Source organism: Macrobrachium rosenbergii, chromosome 26 (assembly GCF_040412425.1).
Source record: "Macrobrachium rosenbergii isolate ZJJX-2024 chromosome 26, ASM4041242v1, whole genome shotgun sequence".
In the NCBI taxonomy this organism is placed as follows: Eukaryota; Metazoa; Arthropoda; class Malacostraca; order Decapoda; family Palaemonidae; genus Macrobrachium; species Macrobrachium rosenbergii.
The window spans coordinates 15,736,526-15,758,507 of NC_089766.1; the positions used below are offsets into that span (position 1 = coordinate 15,736,526).

The 21,982-nt window shown below is 35.7% G+C and overlaps 2 protein-coding genes across 10 annotated transcripts in view; one reads left to right on the top strand and one right to left on the bottom strand.

Moving 5' to 3' along the window:
* Positions 1–21,982, bottom strand: part of LOC136853079 (uncharacterized) — an 88,211-nt gene that overhangs the window by 5,717 nt on the left and 60,512 nt on the right. Inside the window, exons 1-7 of one of the 2 annotated variants that reach the window (XM_067128359.1) lie at positions 5,931–6,168; positions 4,467–4,726; positions 2,941–3,906; positions 2,436–2,633; positions 2,025–2,144; positions 1,218–1,373; positions 101–273 (exon numbers count right to left, since the gene is read on the bottom strand). In XM_067128359.1, coding sequence (XP_066984460.1) covers positions 101–273; positions 1,218–1,373; positions 2,025–2,144; positions 2,436–2,633; positions 2,941–3,861 — 1,568 coding nt within the window. In that variant the 5' untranslated portion in view covers positions 3,862–3,906; positions 4,467–4,726; positions 5,931–6,168. Of the gene's footprint in view, positions 1–100; positions 274–1,217; positions 1,374–2,024; positions 2,145–2,435; positions 2,634–2,940; positions 3,907–4,466; positions 4,727–5,930; positions 6,169–21,982 lie in introns of those variants that run through there. The other variant, XM_067128358.1, reaches the window with a different exon arrangement.
* Positions 6,634–21,982, top strand: part of Bap111 (Brahma associated protein 111kD) — a 167,112-nt gene continuing 151,763 nt past the window's right edge. For 6 of the 8 annotated variants that reach the window (XM_067128362.1, XM_067128373.1, XM_067128379.1 and 3 more), the window contains exon 1: positions 6,730–7,031. The gene's annotated coding sequence lies outside the window, so the exon portion shown is untranslated. Of the gene's footprint in view, positions 7,032–21,982 lie in introns of all 8 variants that reach the window. The other 2 variants (XM_067128388.1, XM_067128384.1) reach the window with 2 other exon arrangements.

Here is a 21,982-nt window from a genome sequence, read left to right on the forward strand (position 1 = left end):
TGGTAATTTTTATGGATTGGAAAGAGAATTTACAATACTGTTATCCAGAATCTGCAAGTATTAAATTTGATTTAAAGATAAACTGTAATATCAAACTTACTTGAAATTGACCCTGAGATCATGGTTGTCTGCCATGGCTGCTTCCAGCTCAGCCTCTCTCCTAGTTAGGTCTGTGGCTAGTGCAAGGCCTGATTCATGGACGCACAGATATTCGGCACAAGCTAAGTGTCCACGCACTACACATACTTCCCATGCTTTTTGGCCCATGTCATTCTGCCAAGGACAGCAGTGATGTTAATTTAGAATGATGTATAAGTTATACTGTACAGTGATCTAGTTTTGGCTAGTTAGTGTGATTATGTTACAAACACAATAATGATCAGTTACAGTACTTGTGACATAGAAAAATGCAGACACCAGTGGGCTGGAAAACCTAATGCCCCTTCATAACCCAGAGGGAAATTGGGGAAAAGTAGAAGGAGACTTTTTAAGTATGCCAACAGAGGAAAAGAGAAAGTTACCAAACACTGAAATCTGAGGCTTTTGTAAACATTTTATAATAAAGATGTTTATCAGGAAATGAAATTCTTTTATTGCAGCTGAAATAAAGTCCTTGTGAGAATTTTTATATGTTAGTTAAACAGTTAAATCAGGCTTGGTAGTATCCCATCAACTCACTACAGTTAATGTTTTATGAAGCACTAAGTTTTTTCCTGAAATTTACTATAACTGAAATACATACAGAAATAAGCATAAAACTGTAATGCATAGTACTATGTTATGACTCATTTTTTTTACAATTTGTAATTTTTATTGCTATCCTTCCATTTCTTCAAAGGAAGTTACAGTAATACACAATCTTGGAACAAAGCTTGATATAACTGTACTGTACTTTATTACTTAAATAACTATAGCTTAAAAAAATAACAGCTACTAGAATTTCTTGTGGTTTGAAAGCAAAAAGACGCTGCAAGGACTAGTGAAATACTGGTAGTTGAGAGCATATATGAGAAAGAGAAAGGTTATGAGGATAACTGGGAACCAGGAAGATGAAGTAATGACTATAAATATCAGTGTTAAAATATTGGAAGAGAGTGATTCATATAGGAATTTGTGATCAAATGAAACAAAAAGTTTAGCATGATAGAAGAGGTGAAAGGACTAATCAGTGAGGACCTACATATGAAAAGAGTGCAAAGGTTTCTTTATAATAATACCTTAAGTGTAACATCTGCACCATGCTGGAGTAGGATGGAACACACTCGAGAGTTTCCTGTCCTTGCTGCCAGATGGAGAGCAGTATTGCCATGGTGATCTTTGTTGTCTAGAGGAACTTCATGAGCCATCATGTAATCCACAATCCAGCTCACAATCTGAAAAAACAGTAAGGTTGAATTTTAATTTTCTTCAAGTGCTTTATGCAGTCAAATTTAGAAATTATATTATAAATGCATAATACAGTATGCTTAAATATCACAACTATGTATGAGATTTAATTATCAGGAAATATGGAAAAGAAAACAGCTGGGTGCCAAGTACTTCATGCATTTTACATATATTTGAGGCAAAAGGTGTGTATCAAATCTGTGTAAAGTACAGTAGATACTTGGCATTCAGTCATTTCTTTTCAAGTATTTCCTATCACTAGCTGATAACAGTATATGGATTTAATTGAGCACTTCTATAAGCTTTACTTACTATATAAGTAGGTGGGTATATATAGTAGTATTGAAGCTAGAGACACTTCTAGTTTGTAATTTCTGTTAATAGTTGATTTACTGTATATTCACTTTGCTTGGTATGCTGGTGTTAAAAATCATTATTGGAGAACTCGGGTTACACTACTCTAGTATGCAATACTCCACAGTGATAGAGAAAAATATTATGGGGACATTGCTATATAGTGTTCACACTTTGCTGTTTATACTTTAAAGATACATAGTCTTGCAGATACAGTTGAATGATTCAAAATTATTTTGTGATGTTCTGCAAATTATTTCAGAAAATATAAGTGGTAGTCTTACCTCCTCTTGGGCATACTTTGCACCAATATGCAGCAGCGATCGTTCGCCATCCTTGCACCTTACTTTATCCCTGACACCGGTGTTTTCCACCAGCCATTGTACCAGCCTAAGCCGACCATACTGAGGGTAATATAGGGTACTCTTAGGTGATCTATATTATATAAAACAATATCCAATGTCCAAAATAATTACTGTATGATGTGCATTTGGCCTTAAATAGTTTTTATGCACCATTATATGCTTAAACCTTAGTACAGTACTAACATATGTCAGATTACATTATGTACAAAATTGTTACATCAAGTCTGAGTGTTAGATTTACAAGTTTGCATATTGTGCTATTTATGCTTTAACGTCCCTAGAAAAGTAAAAAAACATGTTTACACAAATGTTGAACAATGCCTGACTCACTTTTATAGCACACACAAGGGGTGTCAGTCCAAACTTGTTCTCATCATGTAAAGCATCGACTAGTACTTGTTGAGATGTCAGCAACCAGGCGAGAGGAGCCAAGTGTCCAAATACAGCCATAACGTGTAGGAGGTTATTACCACAGTGGTCACTCAAATTCCTGATTAGCGTACCTTCCATGTCTGCAACACTACGTTTCTGCAAAGTCATTTATTTATTGCATTTGTTAATGTACTCTGGATTCCATACCCAAAAAGGGGTTAGATCGAGAATAAGATTTCTTTCTGTTGACAGAAGAATATTAGCACATTCTTAAATGAAATGTAAAGAATTCAGTATGACTGGAAGATGATTCTGTAAAGAGCTGTGTAAACATATGACTTGTGTTTGAAAGTCCATGACTCAAAACTGACAAAGCAAAAGCACTTTATTCAAATGGATAGTTAAAGAAATTAATGTCATAATATTGAGAACGAGTTCTTTTGCAATCATACAACATTCTTACCAATGAGGGAAGGTCGCCTTTTTTTGCAATATCGAAAATTCTTTTAATCCAATCTGGCGTCCTTCCTCTTTCGCGCCCACGGTGTTCTGGTTTTTTCTTTCCTGCACCTTCCTCCTCTTCTTCCCTCCTGCTTTCCTGAGTCATCCCTGTGTTATTTTGACCTTCCTCAACTGCTGATGAGGGGACAGCAGTGCCATGGGCAGCTGCTTCCTCTCGGACATGTGCTCTCTCTCTCCTTGGCAGTGCATGTGCATGCAAACTTTGCATTCGGACCCGCCCTCTTCGACCAGTACGCAACTCTGGCTCAGGAGCCCGAGAAGTAACGGCATCATAAATTTTTTCACTGTATTGCTGAAAGTCCGCTGACAGTACGGGCGGTCCAGGTGGGCGTGTTGGAGCCTCATCTCCATAGTCAGCCATTCCACCTAAAGTTGCCGATGTACTGGTCGTGGTGGGGCGTGACGAAGAGGAAGCCCTTGACCCAGTGTGTGGGCGAGTCTGACACTGAGGGCGAGGTTCTTGTGTTAGACATCGTACTTCTGGTCCATGAGCCAATTCACTCAGTGTATCAATAATAGACACTGTCTTTAAGAAATTTGGCTGGTGAACGCCTCTGCGTCCGCCACCCCCATTTGACCCCTTGGAGGTACTACGTCCACCACCATTTCCTCTAATGGCAGCACCTCCTACTGTCATTCCCTGCCCACCATTATTACTTCCCTGGACTGGATAGCTTCCAGGAAGACCCAACCCACCACCAGTGACATTATTACTTCCACTGGCACCACCTGCATTTCGCCCACCGTTGCTGTTACCATTATTTACACTAACACCCACACACCCACTGATATTGGTTATGCCAATACTACGCCCTCCTGCACCACTTGTTCTGCCCACAGCCACGCTTTCCAAGTCGGCCATGCCCAGTAAGCAACGCTCCCTGGACCTGCTACGACTTTCGCACCCCTGAAAAAATCAGTGTCTTTGAAGAAGGGATCAGAGCTGAAACACTTTAAAAACAATATTTTGTTCGGAATTTAATGAATAGCAAAATTCTGCGAGTCATTAATGCATATGAAAAATTAATCAAAATTTTTAATATATAAAATTAATAGCAAATAAGTACAACAACACAATTTTTAAGCTCTTTTACTTCTTTGAAACCTGAGCATGCAAGGCTCCTTTTGGCTCACAATATACACATATGACATGATAGTATGAGTGACTTTTTAAGCAATGAAGTAAAATGAATGTAAGTTATTGACAGCTGCTTGATCCATGAAGTATACAGGTACTTCCTTTTCATTCTTAGGGAAATCCACCCAATTACCTGAAAGTCAAATGAATTTCACTATGAAGCAGGGAACTTTGGCTTCTAGTACTCTACCTCTGAACTTACTATTAGTGAAATGAGAGCACTCAGTCACCTTGGAGCAAGGTAAAAAATTGGACAACTAGGTAGGAATGGTTACTGAGTATAAATGACTCACCCCATGGACATCTGTGGTTATTTCCACACTACATACCCTAATGGTGTGGACGCGGCAGGAACAGGAACAGGTCGGGTGTTCATGGTGATGGCTTGAGGTCTGTGTTGTGGTTGTTGGTGGTGTTGTTACTGTTGATGGCAATGCAGATGTTGCACCTCTTTCTGGAGATCTTGCTGAAAAGTCAGGTCGTTGGCACCGCCTTAGAGCCCTAGGGGACTGAAAGACAGGCCGGCGATAGATTTCACTTGTTGAACTAGCAGAGGCGGGAGTGGCATCCACAGGTAAGGAATAAGTATCTGCCAATTAGAGGAAATAAATGATCAAATGAAATTTAAAGGATAGTAAGTAAGATAAAAAAAAAAAAAGCTTTTCTCAGTTACAAGTCAATAGCAAACTTAACCTGCTGCTGTTTATGATTACAAGTGTAGATCTACCTGTAATTCTTTTTATCCACTACAATATTTCTTACACTTCACATGGGGACAGTATTGTCAGTAGACCTCACACAGTGCAATGTAGGCATTACTTGAGGTTCTTTTCAGCATCCCTGTGGCCTCTAGCTGCAACCTCATTCATTCTGTTTACTGTACCTGTGTTCATATTATCTTTCTTCCATCTTACTTTCCACCCTCTCCTAAAAATTGTTTTATAATACAACTGCAAGATTTTCCTCATATTACACCTTTAAAACCTCTTTACTCTCAGTTTCAATTTCAGCGCTGAATAACCTCATAGGTTCCAGTGCTTGGCCTAAATTCTGTATTCTATTCTATATTGTATTCTTCCACAATTTAGGTTTAAATTGTTTATATATTGCTTAACAATGCTGTCCATGGATGTACTTCACAAATTAGGGCAGTTTTCTGTTAAATTTCTTCATTGCAGTACAGAAAAAAATTTACATTTTTTTGATGAATTGACTAAATATATTTAGTAGAGTGAAGTCATGTCAGCTAAGGTAATCTACTCTGGCACTCACCAAAAGACAGGAAGATTCACAGATTAAAGGAAGTGCAGAATTCCCCGAGTTGAGGTATTGGGAAGGAATTTGACCCTACAGAATCAACCCAACTTCTACCTTATCTGGCTTCAAAAGAGGGATGATAACCATTTTGCTCTTTACCACTTCTTGTTTTTACTACATAACCTATTGTTAAGCAAGTCCATGTAAACTACTATATCCTATGAAGTGTGTGACAGGAATGAGGCTTAGGCCCAGTAAAAGTTTTGGTTAGGTTAGTTTAGTCCTCAAGTACAATAAGGTGTTAATGGGTGTTGCTTAGTGTGGACCTCAGAGATATAACCAGTCAACAAACGTTAACTTAGCAATGCAATATTCATGGATTGTTTACAGAAGTGTGGTTTGGGACTAATATCCAGCAATCTGCCATGTTCTGCTAACTTTGCTTACTGTAGTTCAGGCATTGTATTTCAAGGTTATTCCTCTCAACTGACTCTTGTCGCTTCCTTGTTTTAACATTCTTGCAAATTAGTTTTTACCTGATGCAGTTGAAGCTGGTTTCTTTGCGATGGCCTCACGTGTTTAATGTACATAGGGGCATATCACTGGGATTTCGTTACGTTGGGCTGATTGTGCAAATGTTATGAGTACAGTATCTAGAAGTGAACGGTATTTAAATATTGATTTCAAAACAGTGATGTGGATTGCTTGACTATTTATTAGGTATGTAGCTGGTGAAAACCAAAATAAAAAGGCTGTAGTGACGCATGAAAGTGAGCCTTTCTATTATAGAAAAACAAAAGATTGCTTTATGCAACAAATCTAGGGTACATAGCTTCAGATTACAAAGTTCTGCATATCCTGTAATATAAACGGAGCCCTAACCCATCTAGGAAAAATCATAATAGGTAGCAAGTAATGCTAAACATCAAAAAGGTTTCTGGTTTCTCGCAGTTAATTCATCCATGTCAGTGAAAACTAATACAAGGTAAAAGGAAAACGAAATTGTGTTACCTTCGCCTCTCTTAATAAGCAACAGTAGCATTGTACATGAAAATACGATTGTTGAACGCTGACTCAACGATTTAGTAAATCATTCACCTCTTTCAGCCGGAAGTGATCGTTTTAATTGTGTCAAGAATAAACATTAAAATACCGCATTGCATTCATCTGGTAATGTACCTTTATTTAAAATGAAATACAAGTCAAATTTGCGCATATTAAACATTCAGTACGACCAATATGTTCATTTAAACTAATCACTTACAGAGCAATGGGGGAAGCGATTGTGAGGTTAACGTTAACTTTAAACACTCCCGGAAGTTTAAAAATTGTACAGTGAGTTCGTCCTTGTGCTTAGATCGAAGTTATTTTTTCCGAATGTCGTTGTGCTTTAACGTGGTTTCATAATGAAACTTAGGTGAAATTTGTTTCGATGTCGTGACTTGAAAACTCTACCAGAAAAGGCCCGAAGTTTCAAGTTCGATTTTGCTGTGAGATCGTTGGTTTTAAACATAATTCACCACTGTGTTCAGATTGGTCTTCATTGGTAGTATTTAAAAGTCAAGTGCCCTTACATAGTGGTGTAAGGCTTAAGCACCCTATATACTCCTGGGATTGGCAGGCTACCACACCTATAGGTAAGGTAACTTGTGCTATTTTATGTATTGTTTACGTGACCTGGTTTACGGGCATGTGCTTCGCAAGGTTTTGCCCACAACTAACCCCAAGTTGCAGGGAACAAGGGCAGGATTAAAATTCTATATGGGTAGGCCTGTAGACTTTAACTTAGGAGATGAGTAGTTTAGATTACAATTTATAGGCGAAGTAAAAGGGTAATGAGCATCACCAATATGAATAGGTCTAGACTTGCCAAGGTGATGGAGCTTTAGTAGGCCTAGGTCAAAGAACTTTTGGAATAATTCAGTCGATTTCAGCGAAAATATCGACCTTATATTGGTTAGTTTATCTGCAATTTTATCTCAGTTGGAAGTATATCTCATAGGTCCATATGTCATTGTAAATATCTGGTTTTGCACATTACACCAGCGTTGTTATTATACCCAATTTGTAAGTGAGGTTAGGTGGGCATTGACCATGATAAGTAACTGCCTCCCTTTTCTTTGAGATAACAATAACTTTTGATATCTAATACCAATTATGTCAGAGCCTCAAAGCTAGTCAGTTGTCATAGTCCAAAAATGTTCATAGCTGAAATAAATATTTTGCAATGGGACTCCGGAACCTCACATCCTGTACTGTATTTAATTTCTTGTAGGGTTGAAATAAAAGATAATTTCTGTTACCTCAGGGGCATGTACCGTATAGTAGGACAATACCCAAGTTCATTCGTAAACAAAGCTATTGTGAACATTACCCTGATAGCATTAAAATAGTGCAAGAAACATTCTCACTCATATTGTGATTGATATTATTTCATTTTTGGGGGGAGAGGGGGAGAATATTATAGTGTGCTTAAATATTTCATTTTTGGGGGGAGGAGGGGGAGAATATTATAGTGTGCTTTAAGCTATGTGATCTGTAATGAGTTGCTGGTAGGCAGCGGTGTTTGAATTGGATATAGTTAGTGCAGTACTGCATGTCTTCATTTGCTCAAGTATTGTTTCAAGCTCATTTGTGCGCCCATTATGATTACACTGAGACAGTAAGTTGTATTGTTTGTATAACTGTTGTGACTGCTGTGCACACATGGCTGTTTTTTGACAAGCTTATGTAGCCTTTATTAGGCTTATGTTATGCCTTCTAAAATCTTGTTAACCCTAATGCCAAGTGTAATAAGTGTTTTATACAACTGTACCATTTTACATTTTGGTGTGTCCTGTAGCTTGCTATTGAGTTCAAATGTTAAACCTGGTATTCAGAGTATTTAAGTCATTCGCGATTTCAAGACTATCGGCGTATTGCCAGCAAGATGAGTTTTTTTTTTTTTTTTTGTTTTTACAACGAGGTATTACGAGGTATTGGTTACTTTGCCATGGCGATTCAGGATATTTTGCCGGGGTGTTTTCGTTAGAAGATAAAAATGCTCTCTCTCTCTCTCTCTCTCTCTCTCTCTCTCTCTCTCTCTCTCTCTCTCTCTCTCTCTCTCATTTATAGTCGGCTATTATTTTCATGAAAATTTCATGTTGAAATTACGGTGTCACGTGAGATATTTAAGTATGGTATTACTAAGGGGATACCGTTTAGGCCTAATTTAATTTCTTAGACATAAACCAGATATTTAGTTTTAAAAGGAAACGTAGTTTGCCGTTGGCACTTAGATAACATTAGGGTAATAGTAGGTTATCGCAGTTAATTTAGTATTTGTACCGGATGAAATGGATACATATAACACATTCGGTTATCGGCAGGAGACGTTTGTTTGTATTTAGCCCCAGAAAACGTTCTCACTATACGGATGTTGTTTTGGCAGCCTTTAAGACGTAATGTAAGCCTTTGACCTTAAACAACGCTCTTGTTAAAATGTTTGGTACGGAACGAGGGAAAAATAACCGTTTTATTGGAGTCGCGTTGGTCTATAACAAGTGCCACGAGCATATTAGATTTAAGATAACTTAACCCTTGCAAGTTGTAATTTTTCACGTAAAGAACACAAGAAAGTTTTAAACATTTACGGAGAAAAAAATTTTTATCCTGCGTCATTCTAATCGGTCTTTGGTGTCACCGAACAATTGACTGGTTTTGTTAAGTCGTTTAAGATTTTTTCACAGTGAAAGGAAGATCAAAAGCAGCTGGTAGTATAGAATTTTGGAAATTTTGGCACTGTCTATTGCAGCACATTTATTAAACTGATTTTGCGATATTAATAAAGCACACACACGTATATATTACATGTAAAATACACTGATAATCAGTCTTTATCTCATATTTTATACCCATACTCATGGTAGTGTTTAACGCTGAATGATGCCATGTATTGATGTATGAAACCACCTTTATCTTATGTTATGCCTTCATTTGTTTATGTACTTAGCCACATGTGTGTGCTTGTCTGTGTATGAATGCTCTGTATTTGTGTCGTTACAATATACATAAGGGTGCTTATAACTGTTTTAAGTTAATTACCCAAAACCGTTATGCACTTTATTCATGAAGTATGATATTACTCACTAGTATGTATATATATATATATATATATATATATATATATATATATATATATATATACATATACATATATATATATGTGTGTGTGTATAACTGAATCACGAAGATATAGAACGTGATATATACGTGTGTTTGTTCGGGTATGTATGTGAGTGTTAGTGTGTGTATGTATGTATGTATGTATGTGAGAGTGTGTGTGTATTTTTGTATGTAAAGGGCATGCATTCACGCCCCTGTTGCATCTAGAAAGAGGGTACACGAATCATCCTATAGTTAAAACGTCAACAGTGCGCAGTGTGGCGGTCATAAATACCTGTGAAAGTCGACTGGCAATAAAATCAGCATGGGAAAAAAAATATGGTCTTTAGATCAGGGTACGAGGGATACACCTGCCTGTACCCTGAATTTTGACTCTTTTGCGATGTTGTTTGGATTATTATTATTCATTATATTTTTATTGTTATTGCTGTTGTTGGTTAGCTGGTTTTGTCGTGATCCACATAATGACTGGGTTTCCCAAATGCTTCCTTCAGTCTATGTGTTTGTTGTTGTTGTTATGATTAAACTAGCGTTAAGCCAGCACGGGCTCTTGCTCATAACCGTTAAGTTTGTGTCTGTTCGTGCGTCATTATTATTTATATATACTCAGCAACTAGCGAGGTAATGACTAGATATGTTATCAAACGGTCCATGTTTGAATTTTTTTCAAATGTCAGTTTTATTTAAAGACGGGGTTTTGAGAATTGTGACTTGTACACAAATGTGAAGTGGTTTTGATTATATATGAAATCTAGCTTGCCTCAGTCATTTGGTTTTGATCGAAAATGAATGGTCATGGTCGCATACCATTAACTGGGGTTGAGGGTTTGGGATGGGGAGTGAAACTGGATATGGGAGAGATTTGCTGGGAAGTAACGGGCTGGACGGTGCATCGTTATTATTACTGTTAACGCCATTGTAGGAGGAATTGTCTGTTAAGTCGCAGACAAGCCTCTTCCTTTGAGAAGTTCCTCAATCCTTTGGGTTTCCGGTAAATGAGAGGTATAACAGTTTCGACGTCCTGTGTAATCAGTTCTCAGTAGTTATGAGGCTTTTAGGTTTTATGATAGTATATAATTTCAAGTTACTTGGGAATTGTACAGATACTGCATATGAATTTCTACTTCATGCCGTATAAAAATAGAATTAAATTGTTACTCAAATTTGCAACAGGCCTTAGGTTACGATTATGAAGCAATGACGTAGGTTTGCATAATGTACGATTTTTAGTATGTAGACTCATATTTTTAAGGGTCACTGAGTATGTAGTGATGAATTATCTGTATCTGCAAAGGGTTTATGGTGATAAAACAAGAGATACCATTTACCATTTGTGTATCCAGTGAACGGGAAAACTATAAAGCATTTTGAGCTTGTTGTCAATTTGCTCGTTATCATGAATTTACATCATAGCTCATTGTATTTCCACTCATCATCATTATTTCCTCTCGCATTGAAAAATTATCTTTCCATATTTCCATCGCTTTCGGTTTCTCTCTGCTCATTCCTCTTGAGACTTACTGACTTTTCACCAGATATTTTCGCTACGTATGTAAACTACCTTAGTCTTGTTTCGTGTTTTCACCTGACCTAACCTTTCAATCGCAACAATTTCAGCCGTTCGATGAAGATTAACTGCTTCGGGAACTCCTGTACAAAAAGGGTTGAAATTGTTTGTCATTTCTATTAATAATTTTTTTTTCATTTTGCTTATTCTAATATTTAAACCACAATATTTTTATGTAATTTTTACCAACATAAATGAGTGAATGGAGAATCTAGTTTCCGTATGCGAGTGAAAGGGCCACAATTAGCCTACACTACGGCTGAGTCTGTAATGCATTGCGTTAGGATCATGTATCGTTAACTAGAGAATAAGGTGCTTTCATAAATGCAAGGCTATACACATTTGCTTATTTTGGGAAACACTGCCTGTCTTGGTCTCCACAGCGTCAAAAACAGAATAACCACAGGTTAGAGAATTAATTTTGTATGTCAAACTTCCCCGGTGACGGAGTCAGACTGACTTTCATTTGCAAAGGGAAAAAATAGATATAGGTTTTTTTTTTAGATTTGAGGTTTTTGAGCCTTCGGAGAGGTGATGTCTGGCCCACTGACGCCCCTTTTCAAAGGAATTGAATTTCAATTATCATGTGCTGAGTGATAGATACAGGTTAAAGGGTTTAAATTTCATGTCGAGGGCTCTTGTACATTTTATATATCTTTACACATTCAAACCTGAGGAAAACTATATATCTTTACACATTCAAACCCGAGGAAAACTATAAGTGAAAATGTAAGGCAGAGGAGTTTTCAAGTTCCGGAAAATGGAAGTTACCAAGGAAAGTAGGGGTGTTGAACTAAGGGGTTAGAATGAATAAGGTTTTTGAATTAAGAGCTCGTGTCACATCTTCTCTTAGCCTTGTGTTGGTCTTGGCCCCTGTCTTTTGCTTTTGAGTGTATGCATATGTGCTGTTCATATATATATATTATATATATATATATATATATATATATATATATATATGTGTGTGTGTGTGTTTGTGTGTGTGTGTGTGTGTGTTTGTTTGTGTACATATATGTATATTTATATAATACACACACACACACACACACACACACACACATATATATATATATATATATATATATATATATATATATATATATATATATATATATATATATATATATATATATATATATATATATGTGTGGATGTAATAGTGTTCTATTTATGTAATGTTTTCGTAGGTTTCACTGCTGTTGCATTTTGTTTCGTATGTAAAATACTAACTAGTTTTTAATGTTCGTGATTTAGAATTCCTTTCTTAGGAGAAAAATGTATTCACGCTGAATTGAGGTGGCTCATCTTCATTGGCTTCGGCTGCTCTAAACACCAGTATATCGGTGTAAAAACATCTAGAGTATCGAGATTGAATAATCTCTGGAATAAATTGAATCTTGAGAGTAATTCCTTAAAGGTGACTAGTTCGGGCTGGAGATAGGGCAGATTGCGTGATCAGCTGTGTAGTTACAACTAGACAGATCTTGTCTATGTCTTGGGGAAGTTCTTTAGAATAAATTTAATATAGTTTACAGTTTCCGGGACATTTAACCAAAGATAAATTTTTGCATTTTATTGGAAATTTGAAAGAGGGAAAATCTTGTTACATTAGCAGTGTCGAATTACATCCGTCGACAAAGGCTTTAAGTGCATATTCCCAACGTTATTAACTCAACACGCTTGTTTGTTATAATGATTTGGGGAAAAAATATTTATAGATTTTTACGATATTTTTACCAAAGGTGAGACTGGCAACAAGTAATTAGATATATTTTGTAAGGATTGGTAATTAGTTTTGGAGAGAGATAGGACTGTTACCTGGATTTCTCAGCCATGTTGGTGGTTTGTGGTCTTGGAACAATCTTGTTTTACAGATACTAATCAGGACATTGATCAAGTACTAAATTTATATGCATTCTTCCCCCCAAGATCTCTTAGTACTTAATGATAGGTGACGGTCGAATAAAACTACACTTTTGACCATATTAGGACACAGTCAGTTCAAATTATAACAGGGACCATTTGAATAACAATGTTTATTTTGTAAATACACCTGGATCGGGACCAGTAAAACACACTGAAATATTGAAAAGTTAAGTCTTCTGTTTTCATTTTAAATTATTAACACTTTCCATAATATATTGACAGATGTTATGAACTGTAGAATGGGTATTTTGCAGACAAAGGAATGCATGAAGCTAGATCTTTGTGAGAATTATGGGATGGGAAGTGTACAATATGTTTGTTTTGACTTTTTTTTTTATAAAAAAGTCAGTTTATTTTGGATGTGTTACATGGATTAGCTTTTTATTGAGATACATGAATTATTATGCAGTTTATTGATTATTAGTTTATTATTATCATCAAAATAGTTTAACCAGACTACTTAGTTGATTATCAGCTTTCATAGGGCTGGCCATTGAGATACATGACAACATTTATCCATCTGATGGAGAAAATGTACTTCAGAAGAATGAATGGTTTCAGACTCACTTGCGTTTTCACGAACATTAAAATTTTTTCCGGGGTAAAGCTTATTGTTTTCGTCCTTGTTATTATTACCATATATTATGTTTTCATATTGTTTAATCGCACTGGTAATCTTAAAACCTGTCCTGTTTTTTGAAGTGGAAAAATACAAATAAATTTTCAATTAGCGAAAATGGTAAAAATCTTTAAAACTAGATGGGAAAAATACAAATTTCCATTTTTTCAATTCGCGAAAATGGTAAAAATCTTCAAAGCCTGATACGAATGTTTCTTAAAATGGAAAAATACAAACATTTATTCCACTTCCCAATCAGGCTAATTTCCAAGGACGAGCTCGAAGGTTTGAGGCATCTTCCCAAGAATGGTTGATCTCTTAACACGTTCAAATTCGATTTCCTAATATCTCGGACAAACGCTAAATACGGAAGTGGCGTTCGCTCTTGCACCGAGCAAATGAGGATGTCACAGGCTAATTCGAGACGTTTCTTCAAAAGAAAAAATTGCCAAACTGTAGGTAACACGCGCCTCAGATTGAAAAGATCGATTTTGACTGAAGATTTATGACTGTAATAAGAGCAGAGACCTTAACGTAATTATCAGGTTAATTGAATAATAATAATAATAATAATAATAATAATAATAATAATAAACATCGCGTATGATGCAAACATCAAAAAATTAAATGTTCTTATTTTTCAAACGTGCAGTTATTTTACTACATTCATAAGGAAAAGTAGTTACGCCTAATTTCGGCTCTAGAAATGAGGCGATTGGAACATACTCTGCTTTGGTGAAATTTTACCCATTATTATTAAACCCGTAGGGGGTCAGTGCCGATAGCGCACCTCAAGTGGTGCACTGTAGGCATTACTTGAGGTTCTTTACGGCGTTCCTTCGGCCCCAGCTGCAACCCATTTCATGCCTTTTACTGTACCTCCGTTCATATTATCTTTCTTCCATCTTAATCTTACTTTCCATCCTTTCCTAACATTTGTTTCATAGTGCAACTGCGAGGCTTTCCTCCTGTTACACCTTTCAAACCTACTCTCACTTTCCCTATCGGCGCTGAATGGCCTCGTAGGTCCTAGCTCTTGGCCTTTGGCCTAAATTATATATTCCATTCCATTTATTGTAAATAATATTATTATGAAATATGCTAAAGACCGATAAAATTAGCCAGCAAAACTCACGAACTGGTTTGTTCATGTGAAATAATACGGGGCTTAATGGAAATCTGGGTCCTATAGAGCATGGTCTTTGGTCGTAGAGACTGTACCATTCACCCACCTTTGATACGTGAAAAATTACTCTAAAAAATAATAATAGAATTGAATGCACAATAGAAAATAATAGACACAGATACATGTAATTCTCAGCAACAGATAACGATGGAATTATGTAACTAACAACAGATAACAATGAATAAACAAGTAAAAAATGGCCCCGGAGTTTCTTCGGCGCAATTGAGTTTCCCGTACATCCGCTACAGCGTATAATCAAGGCCATCGAAAATAGATATATCTTTCGGTGGTCTCGGTATAATGCTGTATGAGCCGCAACCCATGAAACTAACCACGGGCCGATGGTGGCCTATCCTAAATCGTTGCCAGAAGCACGATTATGGCTAACTTTAACCTTAAATATAATAAAAGCTACTGAGGCTAGAGGGCTGCAAAATATGTTTGATGATTGGAGGGTGGATGATCAACCCACCAATTTGCATCGCTCTAGCTTGAGTAGTTTTTAAGATCTGATGGCTGACAGAAAAAGTGCGGACGGACAGACAAAGCCGGCACAATAGTTTTCTTTTCAGAAAAGTAAAAGGAAGATAAGAGTGAACAAAACAAAAGAATAAAAATAAGAACAGGGAGGTTGATTGTACAACTAAGGGAATCCGAATCCTAAGGTCACTGCACACATTCTCCCATCTCCAAAGTTCTTATGTTATTTATCTTTTTATTTTTTTATTTACTGTATCTTACTTGTTTTTCTTAATTTCTCTTCTTTAGTTTATTCTTTACCTCAAAATATCTTTTTCCGTACAGCTTCTTTCCTTATTGGAACCCTTTGCCTTGTAGCATTTAGTGTTTTGAAATATAGTTGCAGCTTTTCTTGTAATAATAATAATAATAATAATAATAATAATAATAATAATAATAATAATAATAATAATAATAATTATTATTATTATTATTATTATTATTTTTATTATTATTATTATGATGATGATGATGATGAAAGGAACAGTTTATTTATCGCTTCAAACTATTCATAAGTTTAGGTGCAAGTCCTTGTTTTTGGAAGTCATTGAAGACCCGGTAATTTATCGGACGCATTATTTGGAAGAATCTTGTATTGCCATTTGAGACCACTTAATGCATATTATTATCATCATTATTTATTATTATTCAGAAGTTGAACCTTATTCATATGAAACAAGCCCACAGAGGCCACTGACTTGAAATTCAAGCTTCCAAAGAATATTAAGGTGTTCATTCGAAAGAGATAAGAGAAGGTAATGGGAAATACAGAGAGATCAGTTATTAGGAAAACAGATACATTAACAAATTAATAGATAAATATGTAAGTGGAATATTGAAATACAATTTGAATTGTGTTGGGGTCAGTAATGCATTGCATCTTCGCTTGAACTTTTCAAGTTCCAATTGCACGACATCCTCAGGGAGGCTGTTCCACAGTCCAACGGTGTGAGGAATAAAGGACCTCTGGAACTGAGAAGTTCGACAGTGAGGCACATTTACTGCCTATTGTAAAATGAAAGCTTTTTGATGGAGTGGCAACGCTAAGGAGATATCCTTGATGACATGTGGTCTGGGGGATAAGAAAAACGTGAGATTAATTGGGCTACAGTGGATATGATCCGTCTTGATTTTAAACTGGGGAATATCAAAGAAAAATTCTCAAGAAAATGTGATCCGAATTTAATATATTTTGTTGATGCTCTATCGTCATCTGTCCTAAATAGCATATTTCAGCTTTTTTGAGTTTTTGACCCTGTGTGGGTTATTGTTTGTTGCCTTGACTCTGTATTGTAGTGTGTGTTGAATTTTCTTTCTCTCTCTCTCTCTCTCTCTGTGTCTCTCTCTCTGTGTGTGAAGGAAGTTAATAGCATTTCAAGATGTGTGCATCGGTTAAAGTGTCAGCATCATCATCATTATTATTATTATTATTATTATTATTATTATTATTATTATTATTATTATTATTATTCATAAAAATCTCATAATAGCATGAGTCACTAAAATGGTGAAGAAATCCGCAGTGGTGACATTTACACCATTGTGGATTTCTTCACCATTATTATTATTATTATTATTATTATTATTATTATTATTATTATTATTATTATTATTATTATTATTTATTCATAGTCATTTACAAACCAATATATAATCTAGCTAAAATAGCAAGCACCGTACATTACATTCTCCCTAAGTTGAGTCGAGCCAGTAGATGACAGAATACTCAACTTACATCCCAAGCAAAGCAACAGCCCCTGAATAGACACATCTAACCCGTCCCACGGACGCAACGGGTTAAGACTCCAAGATTGATCCGCGAGTATTACAATATTTTTCAGGAGAAGATCGTGATCGAGTCTTCCTGCCTTCATCTCTCGGTCCGAATCAGTGACCGTCGCCCCTATTAATCAGTCGATCTCCCTCTGTCACGAAGCGCACGGCAGGTCCCGTCCCAGAACATGTAGCAGGAGAGGATCGTGAATTCCAAGGCTTTTCCGACCGCCCCTCCTGCGAGGGTGCATTATCTGCTTGTGTGGTCTCTTACGAGGTTTTGCTTTGCATGTAGGAGAGTTTTTTTTTTTTTTTTTTTTTTTTTTTTTTTTTTAGTCGTCGTAGGCATGTATTTGCTGTTGGGTTTTGTAATGTAGACGTTAGTGAGATGGAGATCTTTGTGTCCAGGTGTATTCCGTATCCAGTTTTAACAGGAGGAAGAGTTGTGGGTAGGGTGGGAATGGGTAGGGAAGAATTTCAAAGCTGAAAGCAGAGGACAAGAAACAATACACACTCATATTCAGACTTCATTGTAAGTTTTTCTACTTATAATAGTTCTGCTTAGGTGAAACAACTTACTGTAAGTTTTTCTACTTATAATAGTTCTGCTTAGGTGAAACAACTTACTGTAAGTTTTTCTGCTGATAATAGTTCTACTTAGGTGCAACAACTTGCTGTAAGTTTTTATTCTTATAATAGTTCTACTGAAACAATACTGTAAGTTTTTCTAATAGTAGTTCTACTTAAAACAACTTACTGTAAGTTTTCTACTTAGGTGAAACAACTTACTGTAAGTTTTTCTACTTATAGTAGTTGTACTAGGTGAAACAACTTACTGTAAGTTTTTCTACTAATAGTAGTTCTACTGAGGTGCAACAACTTACTGTAGGTTTTTCTACTTATAATAGTTCTACTTACGTGCAACAACTTACTATAAGTTTGTCTACTTATAATAGTTCTACTTAGGTGCAACAACATACTGTAAGTTTTCCTACTTATAATAGTTCTACTTAGGTGCAACAACTTACTGTAAGTTTTTCTGCTGATAATAGTTCTACTTAGGTGAAACAACTTACTGTAAGTTTTTCTACTTATAGTAGTTCTACTTAGGTGAAACAATACTGTAAGTTTTTCTACTTATAATAGTTCTACTTAGGTGCAACAACTTACTGTAAGTTTTTCTGCTGATAATAGTTCTACTTAGGTGAAAAAACTTACTGTAAGTTTTTCTACTTATAGTAGTTCTACTTAGGTGAAACAACCTACTGTAAGTTTATACTTATAGTAGTTCTACTTAGGTGAAACAACTTACTGTAAGTTTTTATACTTATAATAGTTCTACTTAGGTGAAACAACTTGCTGTAAGTTTGTCTACTTATAATAGTTCTACGTAGGTGCAACAACTTACTGTAAGTTTGTCTACTTATAATAGTTCTACTTAGGTGCAAAAACTTACTGTAAATATTTCTACTTATAATAGTTCTACTTAGGTGAAACAACTTACTGTAAGTTTTCCTACTTATAGTAGTTCTACTTAGGTGAAACAACTTACAAATAAATGTCCCCTCTCTCATATAAATTGGCATTTTCTTATTTACATTCACGAGTTTTCGTTATTATTTTACCAAAACAAATGTAAAACATTCTATGTAAAACTAGTAAACCGTCGTAAAATGAAAACTTAAATTATTAAAACATAAATTGTTATTAATGCGTTACATCCATAGAGTATTACAGCTCTATCTCTGAATTATAAAAACAGAAAATGTCGACCCTTCGGTACGTACAGATTTTTCGCAGGGTTCAACGAACAGAGGGGTTAAGGACACAAAGATAACAGTTGTCTCCCCTCCACTTTTTGCTCTTCCGCTTTTCTTGATCTCCTACTCATACCGGAAGCTGGCTCCCCTATCTCCCACGTTTTGCTTATGTCGGAAAACTGTTCTGTCGACCTTTATTTGATAGCGTATCTCTCTCTCTCTCTCTCTCTCTCTCTCTCTCTCTCTCTCTCTCTCTCTCTCTCTCTCTCTCTCTAATATATATGTATATATATTATATATATATATGAAAATATATATAAAAATATATATATATATATATATATATATATATATATATATATATATATAATGTATATATATATATATATATATATATATATATATATATATATATATATACATATATATATATACATATATATATATATATATATATATATATGACAGCCACACCACACGAAAGGTGAAAATTAAAGACCAGGTATGTACCAAGCGCTTTCGTGTATTGCGTACACTTCTTCGGGGTACAAAGTAAAATAAATAAATAAAAACATAAACAAGAAAACTTCACAAAACAAAGATCAAAGCCATTAATAAGCAAAACATCGTTACTGTATGTAATCACTTGTTTGAAGAAAACAAATTGCCACTACCAAGCAATAAGTAAAAGAACTTTAAGAATGCTTAAGAACTGAAATTGCAGTTAGAACGGGCGGTTGCTAAAAGGTGACATTGTACTCCTTTACAATTTTATGAACAAGGTAACTAGCCTATCTATCTAATTTAAAAAGACCTGAACTAAGATTCATAAGTTGATTGTTAAAATGCTTAATAAAGGCAGATTCAGTTATATTTCTTTTAACAATATGGTTACAAAAAATGATCTCAGATGAATTTTCCAGTCTATACAATTCTTAAAATCATTCTTAAGTACAAATAAAGGACTTGTCAATTGACCTGTTCGAACTGCATAACGATGCTGTTTTAGACGGTAGTCTAGTTCTTTATCAGATTGAGTAACTCATTGGTCGTGTTGGTATCGTTCTCGGCTATCGCTCTGCTGGGACCGCGTTCGATTCTCCGACCGGCCAATAAAGAATTAGACAATTTATTTCTGGTGATAGAAATTCATTTCTCGTAAATGCAGTTCACTAATTTGTTTTGCTAGGTAACCAACAGTAAAATAAATTTTGAAGTGTCCAGCCCTGGACTCTTAATCAACAACATTTGTCTTGAAAACTAAGTATACTTAACTTTTTTTTTTTTACCAGTTTTCAGTAATTTTTTAATAAAACAAGAAATTTAATTGCTAATTTGTTTTGGGGAGTGTCAAAATATTCTCTCTGTTGTTACTGCAACAACATTTGTCTTATATTTTCAGTAATTTTTGATAAAACATATTCATAGTATATATATGTCAAATATATATATATATATAATATATATATATATATATATATATATATATATATATATATATATATATATATATATATATATATATATATATATATATATATATATATATATATTTGCTTTATAAGGGTATGCACGAACTTACACATGCGTACAACACACGAACTCAGATACAAAAAAGAGAAAATATAAAAAAAATTGGCTTCAGCTTACAGAGAAATTATACAAAAATATTTTGTTCTGATATCTGATGATAATCCATATTCTCCCATTAAAATGTAATTAAGGAACACAGAAGCAGTGAAGGAATGCTGGATAGTGGAATTTTAGAGAACTATTTGACTTATTAAATGGCGTTTCTCTCTCTCTCTCTCTCTCTCTCTCTCTCTCTCTCTCTCTCTCTCTCTCTCTCTCAACGATAATGAGCTATCGTTTTTAATGAACGTAGCTCTTCTCACCACAACCTCCTCCTCCTCCTCCTCCTCCTCCTCCCATAATTTTTCTTGAAGAATTGAAATTCAATTTCCTGTAATTCACCGTAATTCAATCTCGCCGTAACCCACTGATGCACCCGATCGACTCCCAAATCTGTAGCATGAGTCAGCAATGGCCTCGGGAGCTTATATGCTGGCAGCATCAGGCAATTGTGGTCACCCATCCAAGTACTAACCAGATCCAGTGGTGCTTAACTACGCTGATCCAGAGGCCAGAAGTCTAACTAACATTTTACCTCTGCCATTTAGAGTACTGACCGAGCCCAGCTTGCAACAGTCCTGAGTTGTCTGGTGTGAGATGCAATGGGCCAGAGCGTCGCTAAAGAAAAACCGGCAGAGTGAGTTAAGTTAGGTTAAATCACAATAGATAACCTCTTTGCCGACATCCAGCCCAGGGGCCAGTCTTTCAAACCACTGGTCCTTAAGTATGTAAAATATAAGTACCTTGGTCAGAGTTATGGGACACGAACGTTACCGACCGGTTTTGACGGTATGGGTGACCATTATAATGTCGTTTATAATTTGCATATTTGACCAACCTCTACGTGACAGCGACCCGTAGGCGGTTAGTGCCGTCAGTGCACCTCATGCGGTGCACTGTAGGTATTACTTAAAGGTCTTTGCAGCGTCCCTCGGCCCCTAGCTGCAACTGCTTTCATTCCTTTTACTGTACCTCTGTTCATATTTTCTTTCTTCGATCTTACTGTCCACCCTCTCCTAACAATTGATTCATAGTGCAACTGTGAGGTTTTCCTCTTGTTATACCTTTCAAATTTATACTGCCAATTTCCGTTTCAGCGCTGCATGGCCTTAGTTGCCCCAGTGTTTGGCATGTATGCCCAAAATCTATAAATCAATAAACCTACGTGACAGCTGCAACTAAAGTAATGAGTCGGTGCTCAGTGATTTCTCATGCATGTAGTATGTACTTGTGTATAGGTATGTATGTTTGATATAATCCCACGTTAATAATCTTATCCTTCGTTGTAGGTGATATGCATATTAGAAAATTACAGGTACTTTACTTTTTGTGGACATCTGAATATACAAAGTGACTGAGCTTATACTAATGTCAGGTCATTATTAGAAGTCTTACTAGTCATCTCTAGATTCAAGGTAATTTCTCAGGTCAGTCAAAAATAT